The sequence below is a fragment of the Notolepis coatsorum genome, assembly GCF_963971535.1.
Source record: "Notolepis coatsorum genome assembly, chromosome: 3".
Classification (NCBI taxonomy): Eukaryota; Metazoa; Chordata; class Actinopteri; order Aulopiformes; family Paralepididae; genus Notolepis; species Notolepis coatsorum.
Genome location: NC_140167.1, coordinates 176,977,072 through 176,997,101, shown reverse-complemented (window position 1 = coordinate 176,997,101; position 20,030 = coordinate 176,977,072). Strand labels below are relative to the sequence as shown.

General features: G+C 46.3%; 1 protein-coding gene across 1 annotated transcript in view; it reads right to left on the bottom strand.

Moving 5' to 3' along the window:
- LOC311226077 (beta/gamma crystallin domain-containing protein 2-like) overlaps nt 1-10,518 on the bottom strand; it is a gene marked incomplete at both ends in the record, with an annotated part of 111,879 nt that extends 101,361 nt beyond the window's left edge. Inside the window, one exon of the mRNA XM_084311454.1 lies at nt 10,446-10,518. Within this exon, the coding sequence (XP_084167580.1) occupies nt 10,446-10,518 (73 nt within the window). The remainder of the gene's footprint in view (nt 1-10,445) is intronic.
- Between the last annotated feature and the right edge of the window lie 9,512 nt (nt 10,519-20,030).

The window sequence follows — 20,030 nt, the reverse complement described above, 5'->3', positions numbered from 1 at the left end:
AGCTAAAACTAGCACTGTTCAACGTTAGAGCGCTGAAACAAAAATCATTTCTGATAAATGAACTCATAGTAAAACATGGTGTACATTGTATGTTTTTAGTAGAGACATGGTTAGACAATATCACTGGTGTAGCAACACTGATTGAGACCTGCCCTTCCAATTTTAAATTCTATCAATCAAACAGACAGAGTGGGAGGGGAGGCGGAATAGCAGCAATCATCTCCACTCAATTTGTGTGCAATGATATTGACCTGGGAACATTTTTATCATTTGAATACCTTGCTATTGTATTGAAAACAGAAATACCAGTAATATGTGTGACATTGTATCGACCACCAAGGTACTCGCCACTCTTCATACAGGAATTTTCAGAACTCATATCGATCTGCATTACCAGGTATGATAGAATCATTCTTAATGGAGATCTAAACATTCATATCAACAAAAAGGATGACCCCAGGGGTTGTGAGTTTCTGAACCTACTGGACAGTTTTGGACTGATGCAACATGTTCACGAGGCCACCCACCAACATGGCAACACTCTGGACCTACTAATAACAACAGGGCTAAACATTGAGAATGTATCAGTAAAACAAATTCCAATTTCTGTCCATTATTGTGTGTTCTATGGTACAAGCCTAATATTACATAAGACCAGAAGCGAATTCCTAGTTCACAGAAGGCTTCTGGACGCTAGAGCTGAAGCAAAATTCTCTAGTATGATGAAATCATATGACCAATGCAGTGAATCCTCCTTAAATCAGAAAGTGCAAAACTTCCACAGCACCTTGTCAACAGTGTTAGATACTGTTGCCCCTCTGAAGGTTAAAAAGGTAAAAACTGATAGAATCTCTCCATGGTTAAATAAAACCAATGTTAAAGATAACAAGAGAAAATGTAGGATAGCCGAGCGAAAATGGAGGAAATTCAAACTCACAGCTCACTTTAATTTATACAAAGACGCCATGGGCGCATACAATAAGGCAATACAACTTGCGAGAAAGGAATATTTTTCCAAAATGATCTCAGAAAATATGGGTAACTCCAGGGTACTTTTTTCCACCATCGACCGGCTGATTAACATACCACCCCCCCATATACCGCAGCAATCTGCCACAAAATGTGAAGAGTTCGCAGTTTTCTTTAATGAAAAAATATCATTGATTAGAGCAAGCATTACCGCTGATATAGATCTGGCTGTGAGTGAAAACCCACCTGAGATAACTATGGGGGAATTCACATGTATTACATTACCTGACCTCTGTAAGATTGTCTCTGAGTTAGGGATGCTCGATATTGGCTTTTTTACCGATACCGATATTCCGATATTGTCCAACTCTTAATTTCCGATACCGATATCAACCGATATCAACCGATACCGATATATGCAGGGTTTCCCCGTCCAAAAAACTGAATAATTTCAGGTAACTAATAATTTCACTGGATATATATATAACAAATATTGTTATTGTTTTTTTCTTTTTTTAAACCGATACCGATATTTTCCGATATCACATTTTACTGCCGATATCGGCCGATAATATTGGTCGGCCGATAATATCGGACATCCCTACTCTGAGTGTAATTCCGCCACCTCCTGCCTCGATCCTATACCAACAGCATTTCTCAAGCGGGTGTTCGATAGTGTCTCAAATCATGTCCTTGAAATCATAAATATGTCTCTTCAAACAGGCACTTTTCCAGATGCATTTAAAACGGCTGTAGTAAAACCACTACTAAAGAAAACAAACTTAGATGTAAACGAACTAAAAAGCTATAGGCCAATATCGAACCTTCCATTTATCAGCAAGATATTAGAAAAGATAGTCTCAGTACAAATAAACTCCTTTCTCAAAGATAATAACATCATGGAGGAATTACAATCAGGTTTCAGAACAAATCACAGCACTGAAACTGCCCTTACCAAAATAGTTAGCGACCTCAGGCTAAACTCCGATGCTGGCAAAGTCTCAATTCTTGTCCTATTGGACCTTAGTGCAGCGTTCGATACGATTGACCATAATATCTTGATCAGTCGTCTTGAAAGACTGGTTGGCTTTTCCGATCATGTACTAAATTGGCTCATAACATACATTAAGGGGAGAAGGTTCTATGTTAAAGGGGAACTCCAACATTTTGGGAAATTAGCTTATTTAACATCTTCCCTGGAGTTAGACAAGAAGATACATACCTTTTTTGTCTCTGTGCGTGCATTTTAGCTTTGGGAATAGACGCTCCGTTAGCATAGCTTAGCTTCATCACTGGAAGTGAGGCAGGACAGTAGCCTTACAGTGCCTTACAGTGTATTGCAAGGTCTGACATTGACCAAACTTGATATGCATGACCTTGGTGGGCTCTAGGTCAACTCCTGAAAAGGGGGTCAATGTCAGACCTTGCAATCAAAAGTTAGGGGGCGCACTGAAATTATGGCAAGGGTTATTAGCCCCCTAACTTTTGATTGCAAAGTCTGACATTGACCCCCTTTTCAGGAGTTGACCTAGAGCCCACCAAGGTCATGCATATCAAATTTGGTCAATGTCAGACCTTGCAATACACTGTAAGGCACTGTAAGGCTACTGTCCTGCCTCACTTCCAGTGATGAAGCTAAGCTATGCTAACGGAGCGTATATTCCCAAAGCTAAAATGCACGCACAGAGACAAAAAAGGTATGTATCTTCTTGTCTAACTCCAGGGAAGATGTTAAATAAGCTAATTTCCCAAAATGTTGGAGTTCCCCTTTAAGCTTGGAGACAATGTATCCGAGGAACATGACAGCAGCTTTGGAGTTGCACAAGGAAGCTGCCTTGGTCCATTACTCTTCTCACTATATATGCTGCCCCTCGGGGACATCATTCGAGACCACAATGTATGCTTCCATAGTTATGCTGATGATACACAACTATATATCTCCGCAGAACCAAATAACACAACAGCCATACAGTCCATTACAAATTGTCTGTTAGCAATAAACAAGTGGATGAACAATAACTTCCTAAAATTAAACGAAAGCAAGACCGAAATCCTATTGATCGGCCCAAAAGCGAAAAGGGAAGTGCTGTGTGAAAACCTGGGGAGTCTGTCATCCTATGTAAAGACTGAGGTTACAAGCCTAGGTGTCATCTTGGACTCAGACCTGACCTTTAAGTCTCATATAAATAAGGCCATGAAAACGTCATTCTTCCACCTAAGAAACATAGCGAAAGTAAGACCTTTCGTAAATAAAAAGGATGCAGAGAAACTTATTCATGCTTTTGTATCAAGTCGGCTTGACTATTGTAATGCACTGTTCACTGGTCTTCCCAAAGCAACCATTGGGAAGCTTCAGCTTATCCAAAACTCTGCAGCTCGATTACTAACTCATACAAGGAGAAGAGAACATATCACTCCAGTCCTGGCCACTCTGCACTGGCTTCCAATAACTCATAGAATTGATTTTAAGGTCCTTTTCCTAACATATAAAGCTCTTAATGAGCAAGGCCCAAAATACATAGCAAATTCCCTAGTTAGTTATCTGCCCTCAAGAACGCTAGGGTCATCCACTACAGGTTTACTAGACACGCCCAGAAACCAAAAGAGGATAGGAAGTATGGCATTTGCCAACTATGCCCCAAAACTATGGAACACACTACCAACACACATCAGAAACGCCAGCTCCATACACATTTTTAAAGGAAAATTAAAAACGTACCTATACAGTCTAGCTTACAAATAGTTCTGTATCGTTAGTGGCTTAGCTTGGCTTCGCCTTCTGCACTATCTCGCGTACGTGCACGCGTACTGAATAAACCACAAATGTACCTCTAATACCAGTATTAGTCTGACCACACCCCTCATCAGCTTACCTTCATAAGCAGGTGTGTGGTCACCTGCTCTCCTCCTTCTCGCTTTCACCACAAGGAAGAGGTGCCTCGGTAGATCCCCACACTTGACACCATGATGGAAGAAATTGGATTAGGAACAGCTTGGGAAACAAGGATACGTTGACATCATATCTTTATTTTCTCTCTCACTATTTTCGAGAAAATACGGCGATATTGTCTTCGTACTGGAGTGTCTAGAAGATGATGATCATTCTACAAACCCTCCACCGGTTTTCGTATTGGGAGCACGCCGCTGCATGCTTCTCAACTGCAGTTCCTTGCTGTGTTTGTTGGGGTGAAACCTGTCAGGCCACAGCTGAACTGTCGGACATGCCGCTGTTGTGAGGAGCGGTGCGTTCCAGGTTGGGTGAGTAGTGTTTGCTGGCGGGCTCCACTTGTCTGTTAGTGCTATGGGGGCTACTAGACAAAGTTTATGGAAACCGGCCCCAGGCTAGGGTCCTTTGTTTAGCCGTCTAGGCGACAGAAGGCCTTGGTCTGGCGACCATTATAGTTTTAACTAGTGGGCCGCGACCATTGACACTGGTGATCCCTGTGTGTTCTGGACGAGTGGATTCTCTCTGTCACCGTGTTAAGACCCCATCTTTCATATCCAAATGAGAGTATTCCTTCACGAGGGGATATGTGCATGTAATGTGCGATAGCGGCAGATTCATGTTCAAAGTCAGCTATACAGGCCAGTTGGTACTGTGCTGATTCCGCCGGACGTGTTAATGTCACCGTTGTGAAGCGGTGTTGACGTCTTGTTTTCTCTTTTCTCTTAAAAAGTGAGGAGGGTTCAGAACGGCGGCCTGTCTGGGTGAGTGTTATGTCATTGTTTACATGTTCATAGCTTACGGTTAGCCGGTCGGTGGCCTGGCGCGGGGTAGCTTAGGCTTCTCGCGCGCCGCCGGGAGCTCGCTCCTGATCGCGTGCGTCGTAGATCGGCGTCTCGCGAGCGGAAGCGATAGCACCAGAACGGTTGGAGCAGCCGTTAGCTTGATGCTATTCTGTTGAACGTGCTTTGATTTTTAACATGTTTTACACTCTTGACCACGACGTCATCTTTGACAGGGGATGTTCGTCAACCCTGCCTGAGCCTAGACGGGGATTGCGTCAACAAAGAGGGCTGTGTTCTACGGTGGCTTATGACTGCACTTCGCTGATCTGCGTTCCGGGCAGGTACGGGGTTGGCCAGACCCTCATAACACGTCTTCTGGTTTTACCTTGCTAAATGTATTGTGAATGACGGTGTTTTTTCCCAAAACGTGTGTTGTTGCAATGCATTTGAGATACGTTGCGGGTTGTGTGTGAGCTGTTTTTGTCACTGGCAGTAGCTTCTCTGTGCAGGTCGTGATGTATTGATCTGGTTGTTGTGTGAGAAACATCATGGTGTTTATGTGTACCGTGTACTCACTACTAAGGCAACTAACCTATGAAGCTATGCTTGGTGACGAGTGAGTAAAAGAATGTTCTTTCTCAGACTGTAATGACAATGGACAGTGAGTTCACACATTAACAGGTTTTCCTGTTTTAACTGGCCGTATTGAGGGTAAAATAGGAGGATTGTGTTTTCCCCCCCCCGGTTCCCTGGGGACTTTATCACCTCCTATCAGACATGTTGTGCATTAATTGTGTCTTTTGTGTGGTAGGGATACGATGTAACTCTCAGCTTGATTGCTGAGGTTGTGCTAAATCTGCTGGAGAAACTTATTTCCTAAAGGGAAATTGGTTTGGTTGCTGTCATGTGGGCTTAGCAAGGCCTGTGGTCGATACTAATCAAGAATGATGTATTCTCTCATTGTGATGATGATGGGTTGTGTGTGTCATGTGACCTGCAACTGGGTTGTACTGACCACAGAAGCACATGTGTATGTTGGACCGGGGTTCTTAGAGCCCTCTCTATTCTGTGTTTTTCCTTAGTAAAAATCAGATAGCAGGTTAGCTCGTGCGCTGTGTGGAGCTGTGAAACGCTTCATAGGGTTGACTATGACTGTGTCATATTCTCTTTTTGTCGTTACGTCGTATCATGGGTGTGGGGTCGTAAAGGGGTGAACTGGTAACCTTTCCTCTCCCCGTTGTTCTGTCGGTCAGGGGTACACCCCCTGTCCTTCAAGGTTCCCGTCACGTGGCGGTTCGGCACGTTACGGGGGGGGGGGGGGGGGGGGGGGGGAGGGAGTTCCTGGTCCCACGGCCTGGTATATTGGGCGTGTGCACCGCAGGAATTCCCCCGCCATAGAGTACGTCACCGTGCGCGTCTCTGTTGGTAGGACTTCCGTGTGCTGTTCAGGTCCATGTGATGGATCTGTTTTCAGGGGGGGTGGTCAGGGCTCCTCCTCACCAAGCGCCTACTCAGGCCTTCTGTGAGTTCGGACTCCTTCTTCCATGTGATCCATGTGAGGAAGCCTCCATCAGAGTACAGAGCCTTCCTCCTCAGATTGTCAAAGTGAGTGGACCCTCTAGAAGGGTCCTTTTCTATTGTATGTATATTCGATTCAATTCGTTTATTGAGTGTGTATGGGTTCGGTGCCTCTTCCCCGGAGGCCCTAAAACCAGTTTTTTACATGGCTCAAGGTGCAATATATTCTTTTCAATCTGTACAGCTCGCGTGGGAAGTCTCTCTGGGGATCCCCGTCTCTTTCCTATGGGAGGGTGGTGGGATGTGAAAATGTGAACATTTTTTACCCCGGCTGTGTAGACTGGGATACATACTGTTGATGCTTCCTTCTTTCTATTCCAGAAGTGTTGGAGTTAGGGAGTGTCACACCCCTCTTGTCGTTCCCCTGGGCGCCTTGGGGATTCAATGGCAGGTCTAAATAGCCTGTTCATTGATGGGGGTGTGTCCCGACGCACGTATAGTGCTAGCTCGCTGTAAACAGGCGATTGACTGGCACGCCTTAGTTGCTTGTGGTTGAAACAGCGTTTTTATAAAGCAACTGAGATGGGGGTTTTTCCTCTTCCGGCGACCACATCCCATGACCTGGGTGGGTTGTCGACGGATCCTCGTTCATGTCTGGGGGATGATGACGGGATGGATCTGAACATATGTAGTGGGGTCTCACGCCCTTGGGGTGGGCCACCAGGCGCGGTTCGTCCCGACGTCTGGGTGGCGCCTTCTTTTCATGTTAAGATCAACACGCATATCTGCCCTTTTCCTGGGGCATGTCGGCGTGGTTAGGGCACGGGACTGGTTCTGGTCACGCTGGTCCAGATCAGTTGAACCCGTTGTCCGCCGGGGATGCAGATCTGCTGTTCTGGTACCCTGAGGGACTTGGGCTTTTTTCAGGGGGAAAAATGCCAGGTCGGTCTGGGTGTCACAGGGTTAAGCGCTATGGAGACCCTGGTTGGGTATGTTTTTACTCAGCACTGTCGTCATGGCTTACAGCCATGCCATTCTGTACGCGCTCGATCTCGTCGGATCTCGGCCGCTACACAGGTTGGTCCTGGTTAGTACTTGGTTGGGAGACCGCCGGGGAATACCAGGTACGGTGTGCTTAGGGGCTGGTTCTCCATTGTTTTTCGCTCCTCTCTCACGCATGGCGAAGAGGGGCCTGTGGGGGTGGTTTTTTGACCTCCTCTGGTGACCCTGTGCTTCCCGTACCGCCAGGCCCGGTCCGAAGTGATGTTTGCGACCCGTAGGCCTGGGTTAACCCTTTTTGGAAACTGAAACACTTGTACTGCGGTATAGCCGGTGTATACCCGCAGGTGTGTTTTGGAGTTCTTGAGGGGTTATAGGAACAACCACCGCATTGGGTAACACCGAGGTGGTTGGTTCCCTGGTGTGTTGGAGCAGTGTCAACTCCCGGGTTCACCGGTTGAGGGTGCCCCTGCACGTTCATGACGTCTGCCAATCGTGTCAGCCTTCTCTGCCTCGACCCCTCTGGGTGGGGGTTGTTAAATGGAGGCTTGGTCATGCAACACCGCCAGCTTACGCTCCTTCCGCCGGGGCGGCTGTGTTCAGCTGTCCCCTCTGGCGCCTGTCTCGTCCGCAGTCTCCAGGCTAGGGTTAACAGCCTGTTGCCTGGTTTTTCCCCGGTGCGCTGCCTGCTTCCGTTGGTTAACCTTTTTTGTGTGCTTACGGCCATGCTGACTGCCTATTCTGCAGGGTCAGTGTGCCAGGCGGTGTACTATTGGGGGGACGGGGCCCGCTCGGCTTACTGGCCTGGTTGGTTCCGCCTGGGAATACCAGGTGCAGTAACTGAGGGGCCTTTGTCCGAATACGCTGGCGATGTGGGGGGCGGGGCACTACGTGCCCACCTGGTGGGGTCTTGATGCTGGCATCATGGACTTCTCCGGGCCCCCATTCCAGGGAGTCCAGTCCTTTTGGTGGGTCTGGGTCTTCCTTCGTGCTCCGCTGCTACGGCCTTGCCACGGGGTTGGGTTTGCCCTTGACCCTGTGATTCTGGGGGCAGTAACGAGGTTGTTCCTCCGTTCGTTCCCGGGTGGCATGCGGGTTGTGCGTGTGTGTAGTCGTGGGTCAAGCCACGGTCTGCTCACCCTGTGCGTTGAGTTGCTTGAGTGCCTCTTCGCACGGTCGGGTCCGTCGCCCTCCCGTGACGTCCCTAATAGGGGGGCTACCCTCCATTAGGGGGGGTCGGGGGGGCTCGGCCCTCCCTGTTCTGATGGTTTTGGGGGGCTGTCAGCGGGGTGTATTTGTCAGCCAAGTGGCTCCGCTTGGCCTCCCTTGTGCAGAAGGCGAAGCCAAGCTAAGCCACTAACGATACAGAACGTTAGGTTATGACTATAACCAAGTTCTGTTAGTTAGGGGCGATGCTTGGCTTCGGACGGCCGCTGCAGCCCTTGACCTCACCTTGTGGTGAAAGCTTGGGAAGGAGGAGAGCAGGTGACCACACACCTGCTTATGAAGGTAAGCTGATGAGGGGTGTGGTCAGACTAATACTGGTATTAGAGGTACATTTGTGGTTTATTCAGTACGCGTGCAGAAGGCGAAGCCAAGCATCGCCCCTAACTAACAGAACTTGGTTATAGTCATAACCTAACGTTATGGCTTGGAAAAACCTGATGGATCCATGAGGCTAGGATAAGCCTTGTGGACCCAACTTTTTAGATGAAGGAACGGGTACATACGCACACAATACACGACCACTGATGGATCCGTAAGGCTTGGAAAAGTCTTGTGGACCCAACTCTTTAGATGAGGGAACGGGTACATACGCACACAATACGCGGCCACTGATGGGTCCATGGGGCTTGGATAAGTCCTGTGGACCCAACTCTGGCCACTGACCACATGAGGGAACGGGTACATACGCACACAATACACGGCCACTGATGGATCCATGGGACTTGGAAAAGCACTGTGGACCCAACTATGACCACTGATAAAAACGTAACTACACTAGCGTTATAAGAGCTAAACATTGCTACCTACCCATACAAGTGCATTGGTTTAGTGCACTTCCGGTTGCTACTGAGCGGACATGTTTGTGCGGACCTGTTCTCCCAAACTGGTAAGCAAATGACTGTTTTTACGTTATTTTCATTTTTACGTTACTATTATTATTATTATTATTATTATTTTTTTTTTTTTAAACATTGATCTTAACTGATCACTGTGACTTTATTGCTTTTATCGTTATATATGCCTATATTTGTGTACAGCACTTTGAGCTACATGACATGTATGAAAGGTGCTTTATAAATACTTACTTACTTACTTACTTACTACAACTCGTACACCTACTGTAAATTGTACCTAAATTGCACCTCATCCTATTTCTGCCTTGCACTATATAGTATTGTATATTAGTACACTACAGTATTGTATATTATATGGTAACTCAGTTACGTCTATTCTGCATCGAACATTGTACATATGTCTATACTGAACACTGTGACCTAATTTTTTTTTTTACTTCTAATTTACATGCTATACTATGTTATTTTATTTCATACTTATCTTGTCTTGCACAGTCTCTGGAGCGTAACAGTAAGAAGCATTTTGTATAAAAGTATTCTGTACTTCTGTATGACAACTATTAAAGAAACTTGAACTTGAAACTTGTTGGTATGTAACAGGGTTACCGTTACACGTCAGGATGTCACATGCGTCAAATCTGTAGCTTGCCGTAGCTCCGGCATTGAATCTAAACCTAGCGGGGGGGCGTGTCATCCTCCTAATTTCTTCCGACTTCCCCCTCTCATAGGATAACTTTGACACAGCAATAAACTTAGATGGATAAGGGCCCCCGGGTGCGTATCGCTCAGAAAAGTCAAGAAATTGACTATGCAGTCGTAGCCCTTTAATGGACGTGTCTCGTTTCTCCCGACGGTGCTCAACCCTTGGCACACATACAGAGCTAACATTACCAGAGATGTGTTCAAGGACTGGTACACATTTAGGATCAGATTTTGGGTTTGGGATGTCGAGCGGGAATGCTACAGCATACCGTAAATCCAATGGTGGGCCTGTATCAGAGGGGATCGCAGTTGTATTTCCTGCCTGTGTGTTTCTACAATATCTATCTACCCCCCATACGAAGGGAGCAATAACCAAGGCGGTCATTGCAGCAATAATGAATATCATCTCGGTAGCTGAGCATCCTAACCTGGCAAGTGCCCTCTTACTCTTGGTAGCTGGACATCCAAACCTGGCGAGTGCCCTCTCACCCTTCAATTTGGTGTATTTGGACCCGGGCATTTTTGTCTCTAATCACTGGTTATTTCGGCCAGGTCCCTCCGTACTGCGTTAAGATCCCGCTCGGTGGGGTCTCTTGACTTACAAATATGTGTCTTGTGCAGCCAATTACTGAGACGCTCCTCCCTAAGCCAGACCTTAACACAATGAGTAGTTACTTCTGCTACCTTGAACGGACCTAGCCAGCGTGGGTCAGACCAATTGAATTTGTTCACTTTTCTCATCACCCAGTCCCCAACTTCCACTGGGCTGGTTTCCACTTCTGTTGAGATATTGCCATTACAGCGTTGGTCATGCCTTTTATGTAATCACTCAATTCGGAGTGTGCCAGCACCAATGGTGGAGTACTACTGGGCGCGGTCTGAAACGGGCACGGCATCTTCCTACCAGTAAGCACCTCATGAGGACTCACATTGAGAGTCGCAGAGGTGCTGGATCTCATGGTGAAGAGGACTATGGGAAGGGCTTCCGGCCAAGTCAAACTGGTTGCTTTGCAGACCTTTGCCAACCCTTCCTTGATAGTGCGGTTTGCCCTTTCTACCAGCCCCTGCGATGCGGGGTGGTACACAGCCCCGAATCTGTGTATTATACCGAAATGCTTTTCTACCTCCTGGAGGGCTTCATTAGAGAAATGGGAACCATTATCTGACCGGATTGATTCAACTAACCCGAATCTGGGGATTAGTTCTCTGATTAGCCATTTAATCACTTCGGTTGCCTTCTCAGTCTTGGTGGGAATGGCCTCTACCCACCGGGAGAATGTGTCTACACACACTAACAGGTACCTCTTCCCCTCCACCCGATGTTGCACTCCCATATCCATAAAGTCTATGCAAATTTCTTTCCATGGTGCTGCCGGGGTGGGAAAACTACCCAGACCTGCTTTCAGTGCTGCCTTTGGGTTAAACTCACAGCATATCTCACATGATAACACAAAGTATTTACAAATATCCCTTAGGTGGGGGTGCCACCAGTGCTGGGAGATTAGGGCGTTAACCCTGCGCAGTGCCCTCTACTACCAGTCGACCAAAATATTTGCGGAGACAGAGTATTTAAAACGGAGCCTTTATTGAAGAGAACTCTCCTGCAGCCCATGGGCTCCGCTCCTCGCCAGCATCAGAAGGCAGAATTCATCACTACATGTCATTTATACACTCTTGGACGGAGGGAGAGAAGGGGAGGGGGGTGTGTGTGTATGTATCCGTGTGTGTATGTATGGGTGTGTGTGTGGTGTGTGTGTGCTAGGCTGTGTGGTGTGTGTGTGTCTGTTAATGGATGTTCTCTAAGGGGGCCATCTGGTAAACATCCATCTAATGGTTTGTGATATTCATGACAGTTCTCTGTATGTAACTAGTTTACCGGCCCACTGGTCAAGGGTCACCGGGTCCTGACGAGTTCAGGCACTTCATCTGATAGTTGTGTATATGTGTGTGTGTGTGCTTGTCTGTGAGGAGGGAGCCTCGCATGCAGGGAGGAGGAGATATACAGAATCCAGGCCCCATTAGGAATATTATAGATTATGGCCTTTAGATATAAGATATTACCAGACATCAATGAACTAAAAAACTATCAGAGGGGTTGGGGGGGGGGGGAAACACTGTACAAGCAAAACTGTACATTGGAATATTGACAACCATACTAGGTAATTTACTGTACATTGGAAGGGGTTGGGGGGGGAGAAACACTGTACAAACAAGCAAAACTGTACATTGGAATATTGACAAAACCATACTAGGTAATTTACTGTACATTGGAGGGGGTTAGGTTAGGACATTTACAGGGGCCAGTTTCGAATTGCAGTCTCCCGTAGGTGTTCTTTCAGAGTGGTTTTGAAAGTGGGTAGTGATTCACATTCCTTTACAGCTTTAGTGTGAGGTTTTGCCCGCTGCTCACTACCTTTTCTCTGTCTTCTTTAAGCCTACTGTTAGGAATTCCCTATTCTCTGTCTTCTTTAAGCCTACTGTTAGGAATTCCCTACTCACTCTCTCTAGCCCCCACCCTCTCGTTCCTTACCCTTAGTGGCCACACCTGTTCGATATTCTATTATCTCTCGCACCTGTGGTGGCAGGCTAATTAGTTCCCCTGTGGGCTTTAAATACCAGAGCGCTTCCCCTCGTTTTGGCGTGGGGTCGTGTTGTATTCATGCCGAGTCATATTCCTAACATCTAGACTCTTTTCGGGAGATCCTCCGTCTGCCTATGCTGTTCCATTCTCCTGCGTCGAGATGTTTGCTCCAGCCTTCGCCAGCTGTCGCCGTTGCCTGTGGGGGAGACTGGTCTGCGCTCCCTGTACTTCCACGGGAGGCACCCCAGCGTTCCACTGCAGACCCCCGCGCAGCTGTTCGTCCTGACGCACATCCAGACCAGCGCAGACGCTCTCCAGTCCTCAGCGCGCAACGCGCATCTTCCAAGGACGCTCGAGCTTGGCACGCTCCTCCGTACCAGCGCGCAACGCGCATCTTCCAAGGACGCTCGAGCTTGGCACGCTCCTCCGTACCAGCGCGCAACGCGCATCTTCCAAGGACGCTCGAGCTTGGCACGCTCCTCCGTACCAGCGCACTGACGCGCTTCTTCTAGACCTACGAGCTTGGCACGCTCCCCAGACCAGCGCGCTGGAGCGCATCTTCCAGACCTTCGTGCTTGGCGCACTCCTCCTCGCAGACGCACCCCGAGGCGTCTCTCTGTTCCGACGCGCACACCAAGGTGTGGCGCGCACCCTGTTCCTCGGCTCCGTCAGTGGCTACCCGGTGGACGACATCCTCACCACCGCCACTGTTCCGACGCGCACACCAAGGTGTGGCGCGCACCCTGTTCCTCGGCTCCGTCAGTGGCTACCCGGTGGACGACATCCTCGCCATCGCCACTGTTCCGACGCGCACACCAAGGTGTGGCGCGCACTCTGTTCCTCGGCTCCGTCAGTGGCTACCCGGTGGACGACATCCTCGCCATCGCCACTGTTCCGACGCGCACACCAAGGTGTGGCGCGCGCTCTGTTCCTCGGCTCCGACAGCGGCTACCCGGTGGACGATGCCCTCGTCACCGCCACTGTTCCAGCACCCTGTTCCTCGGCTCCGACAGCGGCTACCCGGTGGACGACTCCCTCGTCACCGCCACTGTTCCAGCACTCTGTCCCTCGGCTCGGACAGCCAGCCAACCGGTGGCGATGCCCTCGCCCCGTTGCTGTCCCTGCACCTTTACGCATACGCTGGGTGAGTTTTGATTGTGATGTCACTCACTCAGCGTAGTGCCCTTGCCCCCGTTCCCGTTGCTGTCCCTGTACCTTTACGCATACGCTGGGTGAGTTTTGATTGTGATGTCACTCACTCAGCGTAGTGCCCTTGCCCCCGTTCCCGTTGCTGTCCCTGTACCTTTACGCATACGCTGGGTGAGTTTTGATTGTGATGTCACTCACTCAGCGTAGTGCCCTTGCCCCCGTTCCCGTTGCTGTCCCTGTACCTTTACGCATACGCTGGGTGAGTTTTGATTGTGATGTCACTCACTCAGCGTAGTGCCCTTGCCCCCGTTCCCGCTGCTGTTCCTGTACCATTACGCATACGCCTGGTTGAGTTTTAGATTGTGATGTCACTCTCCCAGCGTATTGCCTCTGTTAGTTAGTTTGGACATTTCATCTCCCAGCGTATTGCCTCTGTTAGTTAGTTTGGACATTTCATCTCCCAGCGTAATGCCTCTGTTTTTGGTTCTCACTCAGAATAGTATTTTTGGACTTTACATCTCCCCCTGTGTGTTTTTCACACGAAGATATTATTACTTTGTTCACTTTGTTATTTGGACTGTTCTGCACCTGCTCTGTTTTTTCCCCCTTTGTGCATTAACTATCTCCTCTGTCCTGCAGAGCGGCCCAGATGATTTCCACCAGTCCTCCCAGTTCCTCCCTGTTTCCCAGCCCGCCTCCGCGGGCCTCAGTCCCCTCTGTTCCCTAGTTCTCCACCTAGTTCCTGTTCCCAAGTTCTCCCCTTCTAGTTCCACCTAGTTCCTGTCCCAAGTTTTCCCCCTCTGTTCCCTCTGTCACCAGAACCTGGCCCTCTGTTCCCCAGAACCTGTTTCCCTAGTTTCTCCTAGTCCCTAGTCCTCTATCCCTAGTTCTCCTAGTCCCTAGTCCTCTATCCCTAGTTCTCCTAGTCCTCTGTCCCAAGGCGTTCCCTTAACCTTCCCAAGGCGTTCCCTTAACCTTCCCAAGGCGTTCCCTTAACCTTCCCTTAGGCGTTCCCTTTACCTTCCCCTCTTGTGTTATTCCTGTGTTTGTGTTTTCTCCCTTAAAGGGACAGTGCCCTTTTTCCCTGTTCACAATAAATACCTGTTTCTTGGCAAACCACCATACCTGTCTTGTGTTGTGCGATTGGGGTCGGTTACAAACCATAACATTTAGGTAGGGCGTTCCACATTGATGTGGCATAATTGTTTGAGCCGAATCTGGGTTTAACATGATTTGTGGAGCTCCCTCTGGTGTTGTGATCGTGGTATTCACTGACCTTTGGGAAGTATTTTGACATGTACATGGGTACCTTGGTCGTGTAGTGTATCTTGTAGACCAGGCCCATTGCAAGTCGCTGTACTCTGTCGTCTACTCTAAGCCATCCTAGGTTGTCAAAGTGGGCTGGGGTGAGGTGGGTTCTAGGAGTAAGGTCAAGCAGTAGTCTGACCAGTTTGTTTTGAGATGTTTGTAATTTTGTTTTTAGCGCCTTTGAGGTGCTTTGGTACCATGAGGTGCAAGCATAGTCGTAGTACCCTTGAATGAGTGCTCCTGCCAGAGTCTTCAGGGTGTTCTTGTTTACCAGAGAGGAGATCTGGTACAAGAATCGAGTTCGTTGGTTGACTTTTTTTATTACATTGGCTGCCATTTTGTCACAGGAAAGATTAGCCTCTAGGATGGAACCCAGGTAGGTAATTTCATCTTTCCTTGTGACAATATTGTCACCCACTGTAACTGAGAAGCCGTCGGTCTTGCTGAGTTTGTTATTTGAACCGAAGAGAATGGACTCTGTTTTGCCCATGTGTAATGATAGTTTGTTATCAGCAAGCCATATGCAGATTTTGCCTAGTTCCGAGCTGAGGGTTTTTTCAACCTGTAACTTGTTCTTGTCAGAGACCAGCAGGGCTGAGTCGTCCACAAACAGGAACAAGTTGCAGTCACAAGCTGATGACATGTCATGTGCATAAATTAGGAACAGTAGCGGTCCTAGTATGCTTCCTTGTGGAACACCACAGCTCACTGTGAGGGGGGGGGGGGGGGGGGTAGGGTACCGTTTACCTCCACCATCTGTTCCCTCCCCTCAAGGTAGGATTGCATCCAGCTCACTGATAGACTATCAAAACCAATTGCTTTTAGCTTGTCAATCAGAATGGAGTAATTGACAGTGTCGAAGGCCTTTTGTAGGTCCAGCATGACCATGCCGCAGTATTTGCCCGCGTCCACCTCTTGTTTGATGTGGTCGTTCAAATAGAGAAGGCATGTGTCAGTGGAGTGGGATGTTCTGAAGCCAGATTGGAATTCGTAGATTAGATTTTTTTTTCCCGCTAGGTACTTTTCGACCTGTTCATATACTATTTTTTCCATGACTTTCGAGATGGAGGTAAGAATAGAAACAGGGCGGTAGTTGCCTGGGTCTAATTTGCTGCCCTTTTTGTGCAGAGGGGTCACCCTCGCAATTTTGAAGTCCTTGGGGACGTGTCCCTGTTTTATGGAGAGGTTTATTATGTGTGTGATGACTGGGGTGATGGCGGCTGCTGAGTTTCTGAGGAATTTGGAGGGGATGTTGTCATGGCCAGTGGCCTTGTTAGGTTGGAGGGCGCTCAGTTTTTTGAGTACCTCATCTGTTGTTACCATTTCCAGCTTGAAGTCGTCCTTGCGGACCCCTAGGTTTTTGTTGACGTCGACTATCGGCAAATGTCGTCCAATCATAGTCGACTATCCAAATCCTTAGTCGGGGACAGCCCTAGTATACTGTATACAGCAGTAGTGTTCATGCTATCATATCAAACCTAAAGGGATATTTCACTTTAGTAGAACTTGTCAAGTTTCAGCAGTATTTCCTCTATGTAAGAACATCTACTAGTAAACGAGTGACCACTGCTGTCCCTGTCGTCCACTGTCAACACCATCATTCCTCCCAGGTGTCAGGCTTCTCATTCACTTCCATTTATTTTGGCAACCTAAGTCTAAATATAATACTTCTGAAGTATAAACAAACTACTGCTTTGCAGATTTCAATAAAAGAGACAATTCTGAGTCAAGGGTACATGTTTGTTTTGGCATTTGATGTCAATGTGTGTTTACACATTTATTTCCTTTGAAAAATTAAAGCAAATCCAGTCAATTTGTGTGTGCTGTGTATGTTTGCCTTGCACTGAATGTTTGGGGAGTGGTTAGCATGGTTACCTTACTGGAAGACAGATTCTAAACAATCTGTGAGAGATTAACAGTTGGTGAGTGAGAAATACTGTATACTATATTCATATTTGACAATGTTAACACTTTCAGTGCCACCAGGTGGCGCCAGAGTTAGCGCTTGAATGCCACCATCCACTTTAATGTTATCGTTAATATCGCCTAATCTATGTTTTAAATTATGGCTATGTGTCTAATCTGCCCGTCGCTTATCAAAGAATCCTTTTCCAGTCAGTGCTGTCAAGGCAGATTGGTTTTTTATCGCTTCATTTCCGTTTGAGAGCATTTTGAAAAGCACCCGTTTTGAGGTAAAAAACAGTCCATTCTGGGCCATTCTATGATAATCGTCTTTTACTGGAATATTCCAGAACGTTGATATTTGTCGGCCTATTTATGAATCGTTTTCAAATAAACGCTAGATGATCAATATTATACGTACACGCACGCCCATTCGAGCCGCGCACGGATAATCGCCGTGTTAATTTCCTCTTGGATTTTTACAGTGAAACCGATAGAGGACATTTCACAAAACATCAGTGGACTGGAAAATGTGGAGTACAGGATTTTTTTCCCCATCCATTTTCATTGAGTCCATTCCAAAATCCCTTATGTCATCTGGGAGACGATAGGGGGCGCTTTTTTCCACATCTGATCGCCGGCGGCACTCGGGTAGACTAGGGTAGGCTCGCGTGCAATATGATTTCAGATCGCAAAAAAAAAAAAAAAAATCCGAGAAATCTCGTGAGTGGCTTTCAACGAGATATTAATAATTCCGAGAAAACTCGTGAGTGGCATAGAAAGTGTTAAGATTAAAAAAACCAATAGAAAGAAAGAAGTGTACCGAAAAACACATTACACAGAATCATATTGCTGTATAGTTTTGCTGTATAGTTTGTTTATACTTAAGTATTCAATTTAGACTTGGTTCTCAAAATTAATGGAAGTGAATGAGGAGTCTGACACCTGGAAGGAATGGTGGTGTTGACATTGGACGACAGGGACAGCAGTGGTTGCTAGTTTACTAGTAGATGACTTTAGATAGAGGTAAGTAAGTATCAAATGATACTGTCGGGCCGTTACCAAATTGACAATCACGTCACCAAATTGACACGGATATCTGACTATATTCAATATCCAAATTGTCAAGGTTATCAATAATAAAGGTAGAAGACATCTTTCAACGGTTTATTCAAAGTGAATCAAGCATAAGTTACAGACAGGAGACGTTGCAAGGAAATTACATTGCAACGGGCAGAGATCCTACATTCTGCCAAGAGCAGGAAGAATCAGGCTTCCTCTATGTCGTCACTGGGCCAATGAAGATGCTTCTTCAGAAATAGCAGCAGAATACAAGACTGACACAAGACCAAATAAAGAAATAGGTATTGGTCAGCTAGTTAGGATTGGATTACAACATTTTTAGAACACAGACTCTCGTCTCCTAACAGGAGCTGTTGTGTGCACATAGTATTTGACAGCTTTAACACTAGCACAGCCGACAAGGGGTCACATGACCCCTAGGCATTTTCAATAAATGTATCCTCGTCACTCGGTTGAGCTATCAAGTTCAAGTTTCTTTAATAGTTGTCATACAGAAGTACAGAATACTTTTATACAAAATGCTTCTTACTGTTACGCTCCAGAGACTGTGCAAGACAAGATAAGTATGAAATAAAATAACATAGTATAGCATGTAAATTAGAAGTAAAAAATGAGGTCACAGTGTTCAGTATAGACATATGTACAATGTTCGATGCAGAATAGACGTAACTGAGTTACCATATAATATACAATACTATGCAGTGTACTAATATACAATACTATATAGTGCAAGGCAGAAATGGGATGAGGTGCAATTTAGGTACAATTTACAGTAGGTGTACGAGTTGTAGTGCAAATCCTTTATCAATAAATATAAAGTGTGTTTGTGTGATCTAAAGTGTGGAGAGTGGGTGCTGCAGTGTGTTGTTTGTTTAAGTGAGTGTGTGTGTGCTGTGTGCATTTGATGGTTGTTGCATAGTGTTTATTGTTCGTTTAGCAGCCTGATGGCTGCTGTCACTCAATGACTTTTCCTAAAAGTACCCGTTTTATCTGGCACAGTTTCTGAAATTTCAAAATGACTTCAGGAACATAGAATTAGAACGTTATTTCAGCTATTTCTGCTGAGCGGCCACCTCCCTCCCTCCCTTTCACTCTCTCCCCCCTCCCTTTCTCTTCTTCTCCCTCCCTCTCTCTATACCTCCCTCTCCCTCCTTCTCACTTCCTCTCTCTCTCCCTCCCTCCCTTTCTCCTTCTCCCTCCCTCATTGATCCTCCCTCCCTTCTCCCTCCTTCTAAAGGCTGTCGGGTCATCTGACCCGTTCCTGGCGGGAATTAGTGTAATTTTCTCCATGGCTGTGCTAGTGTTAACACAGTAGATAAGTACATTGTAAGTCATTTACAATATATATAATAATTATATATGGATAGATATATAGATTCTATATTTTTTTTTATACTTTATTGTGTCAAAGAAAAACATTTTACATTTAGGTATAGTAAGTGTACCCACATACACAACTGCACCTGTCCATACTTACATACGTACATACACACACAAATGTACATACGCATATTCCAAATCTTGACATTTTTATTTTTATTTTTTTTGTACCCATCACCCATACAAAAAACAAGAGACAAAAACACAAACAAAGGGGCGAGCACCAGCATAGATCCCGGACCGGCACACATCCAACATCCATCCCTACCCGTCCCCACACACACACACACAAGAAAAACAACAAACAACAGCAACAATAATAACAGCAAACAAATAAGAAATTAATAGAAAAAAGAAACCAACCAAAAAACTAAAAATTTGAATAAAATAATAATAATAATAATAATAATAATAATAATAATAATAATAATAATAATAATAATAATAATAATAATAATAATAATAATTATAAGTAAAAAGGCTTGAATTTTCATTGTAGGTATAGCTGTAGGCCTAAGGGGTGTTCCCCAACAATTGATCAGTAGATCATCACTGTTTCATGTTACTTAAAATCTTCCTTAAAGACTGATCTGTCTGTCAACTAGTACCCCTCCATAGTTTAAAGAGAC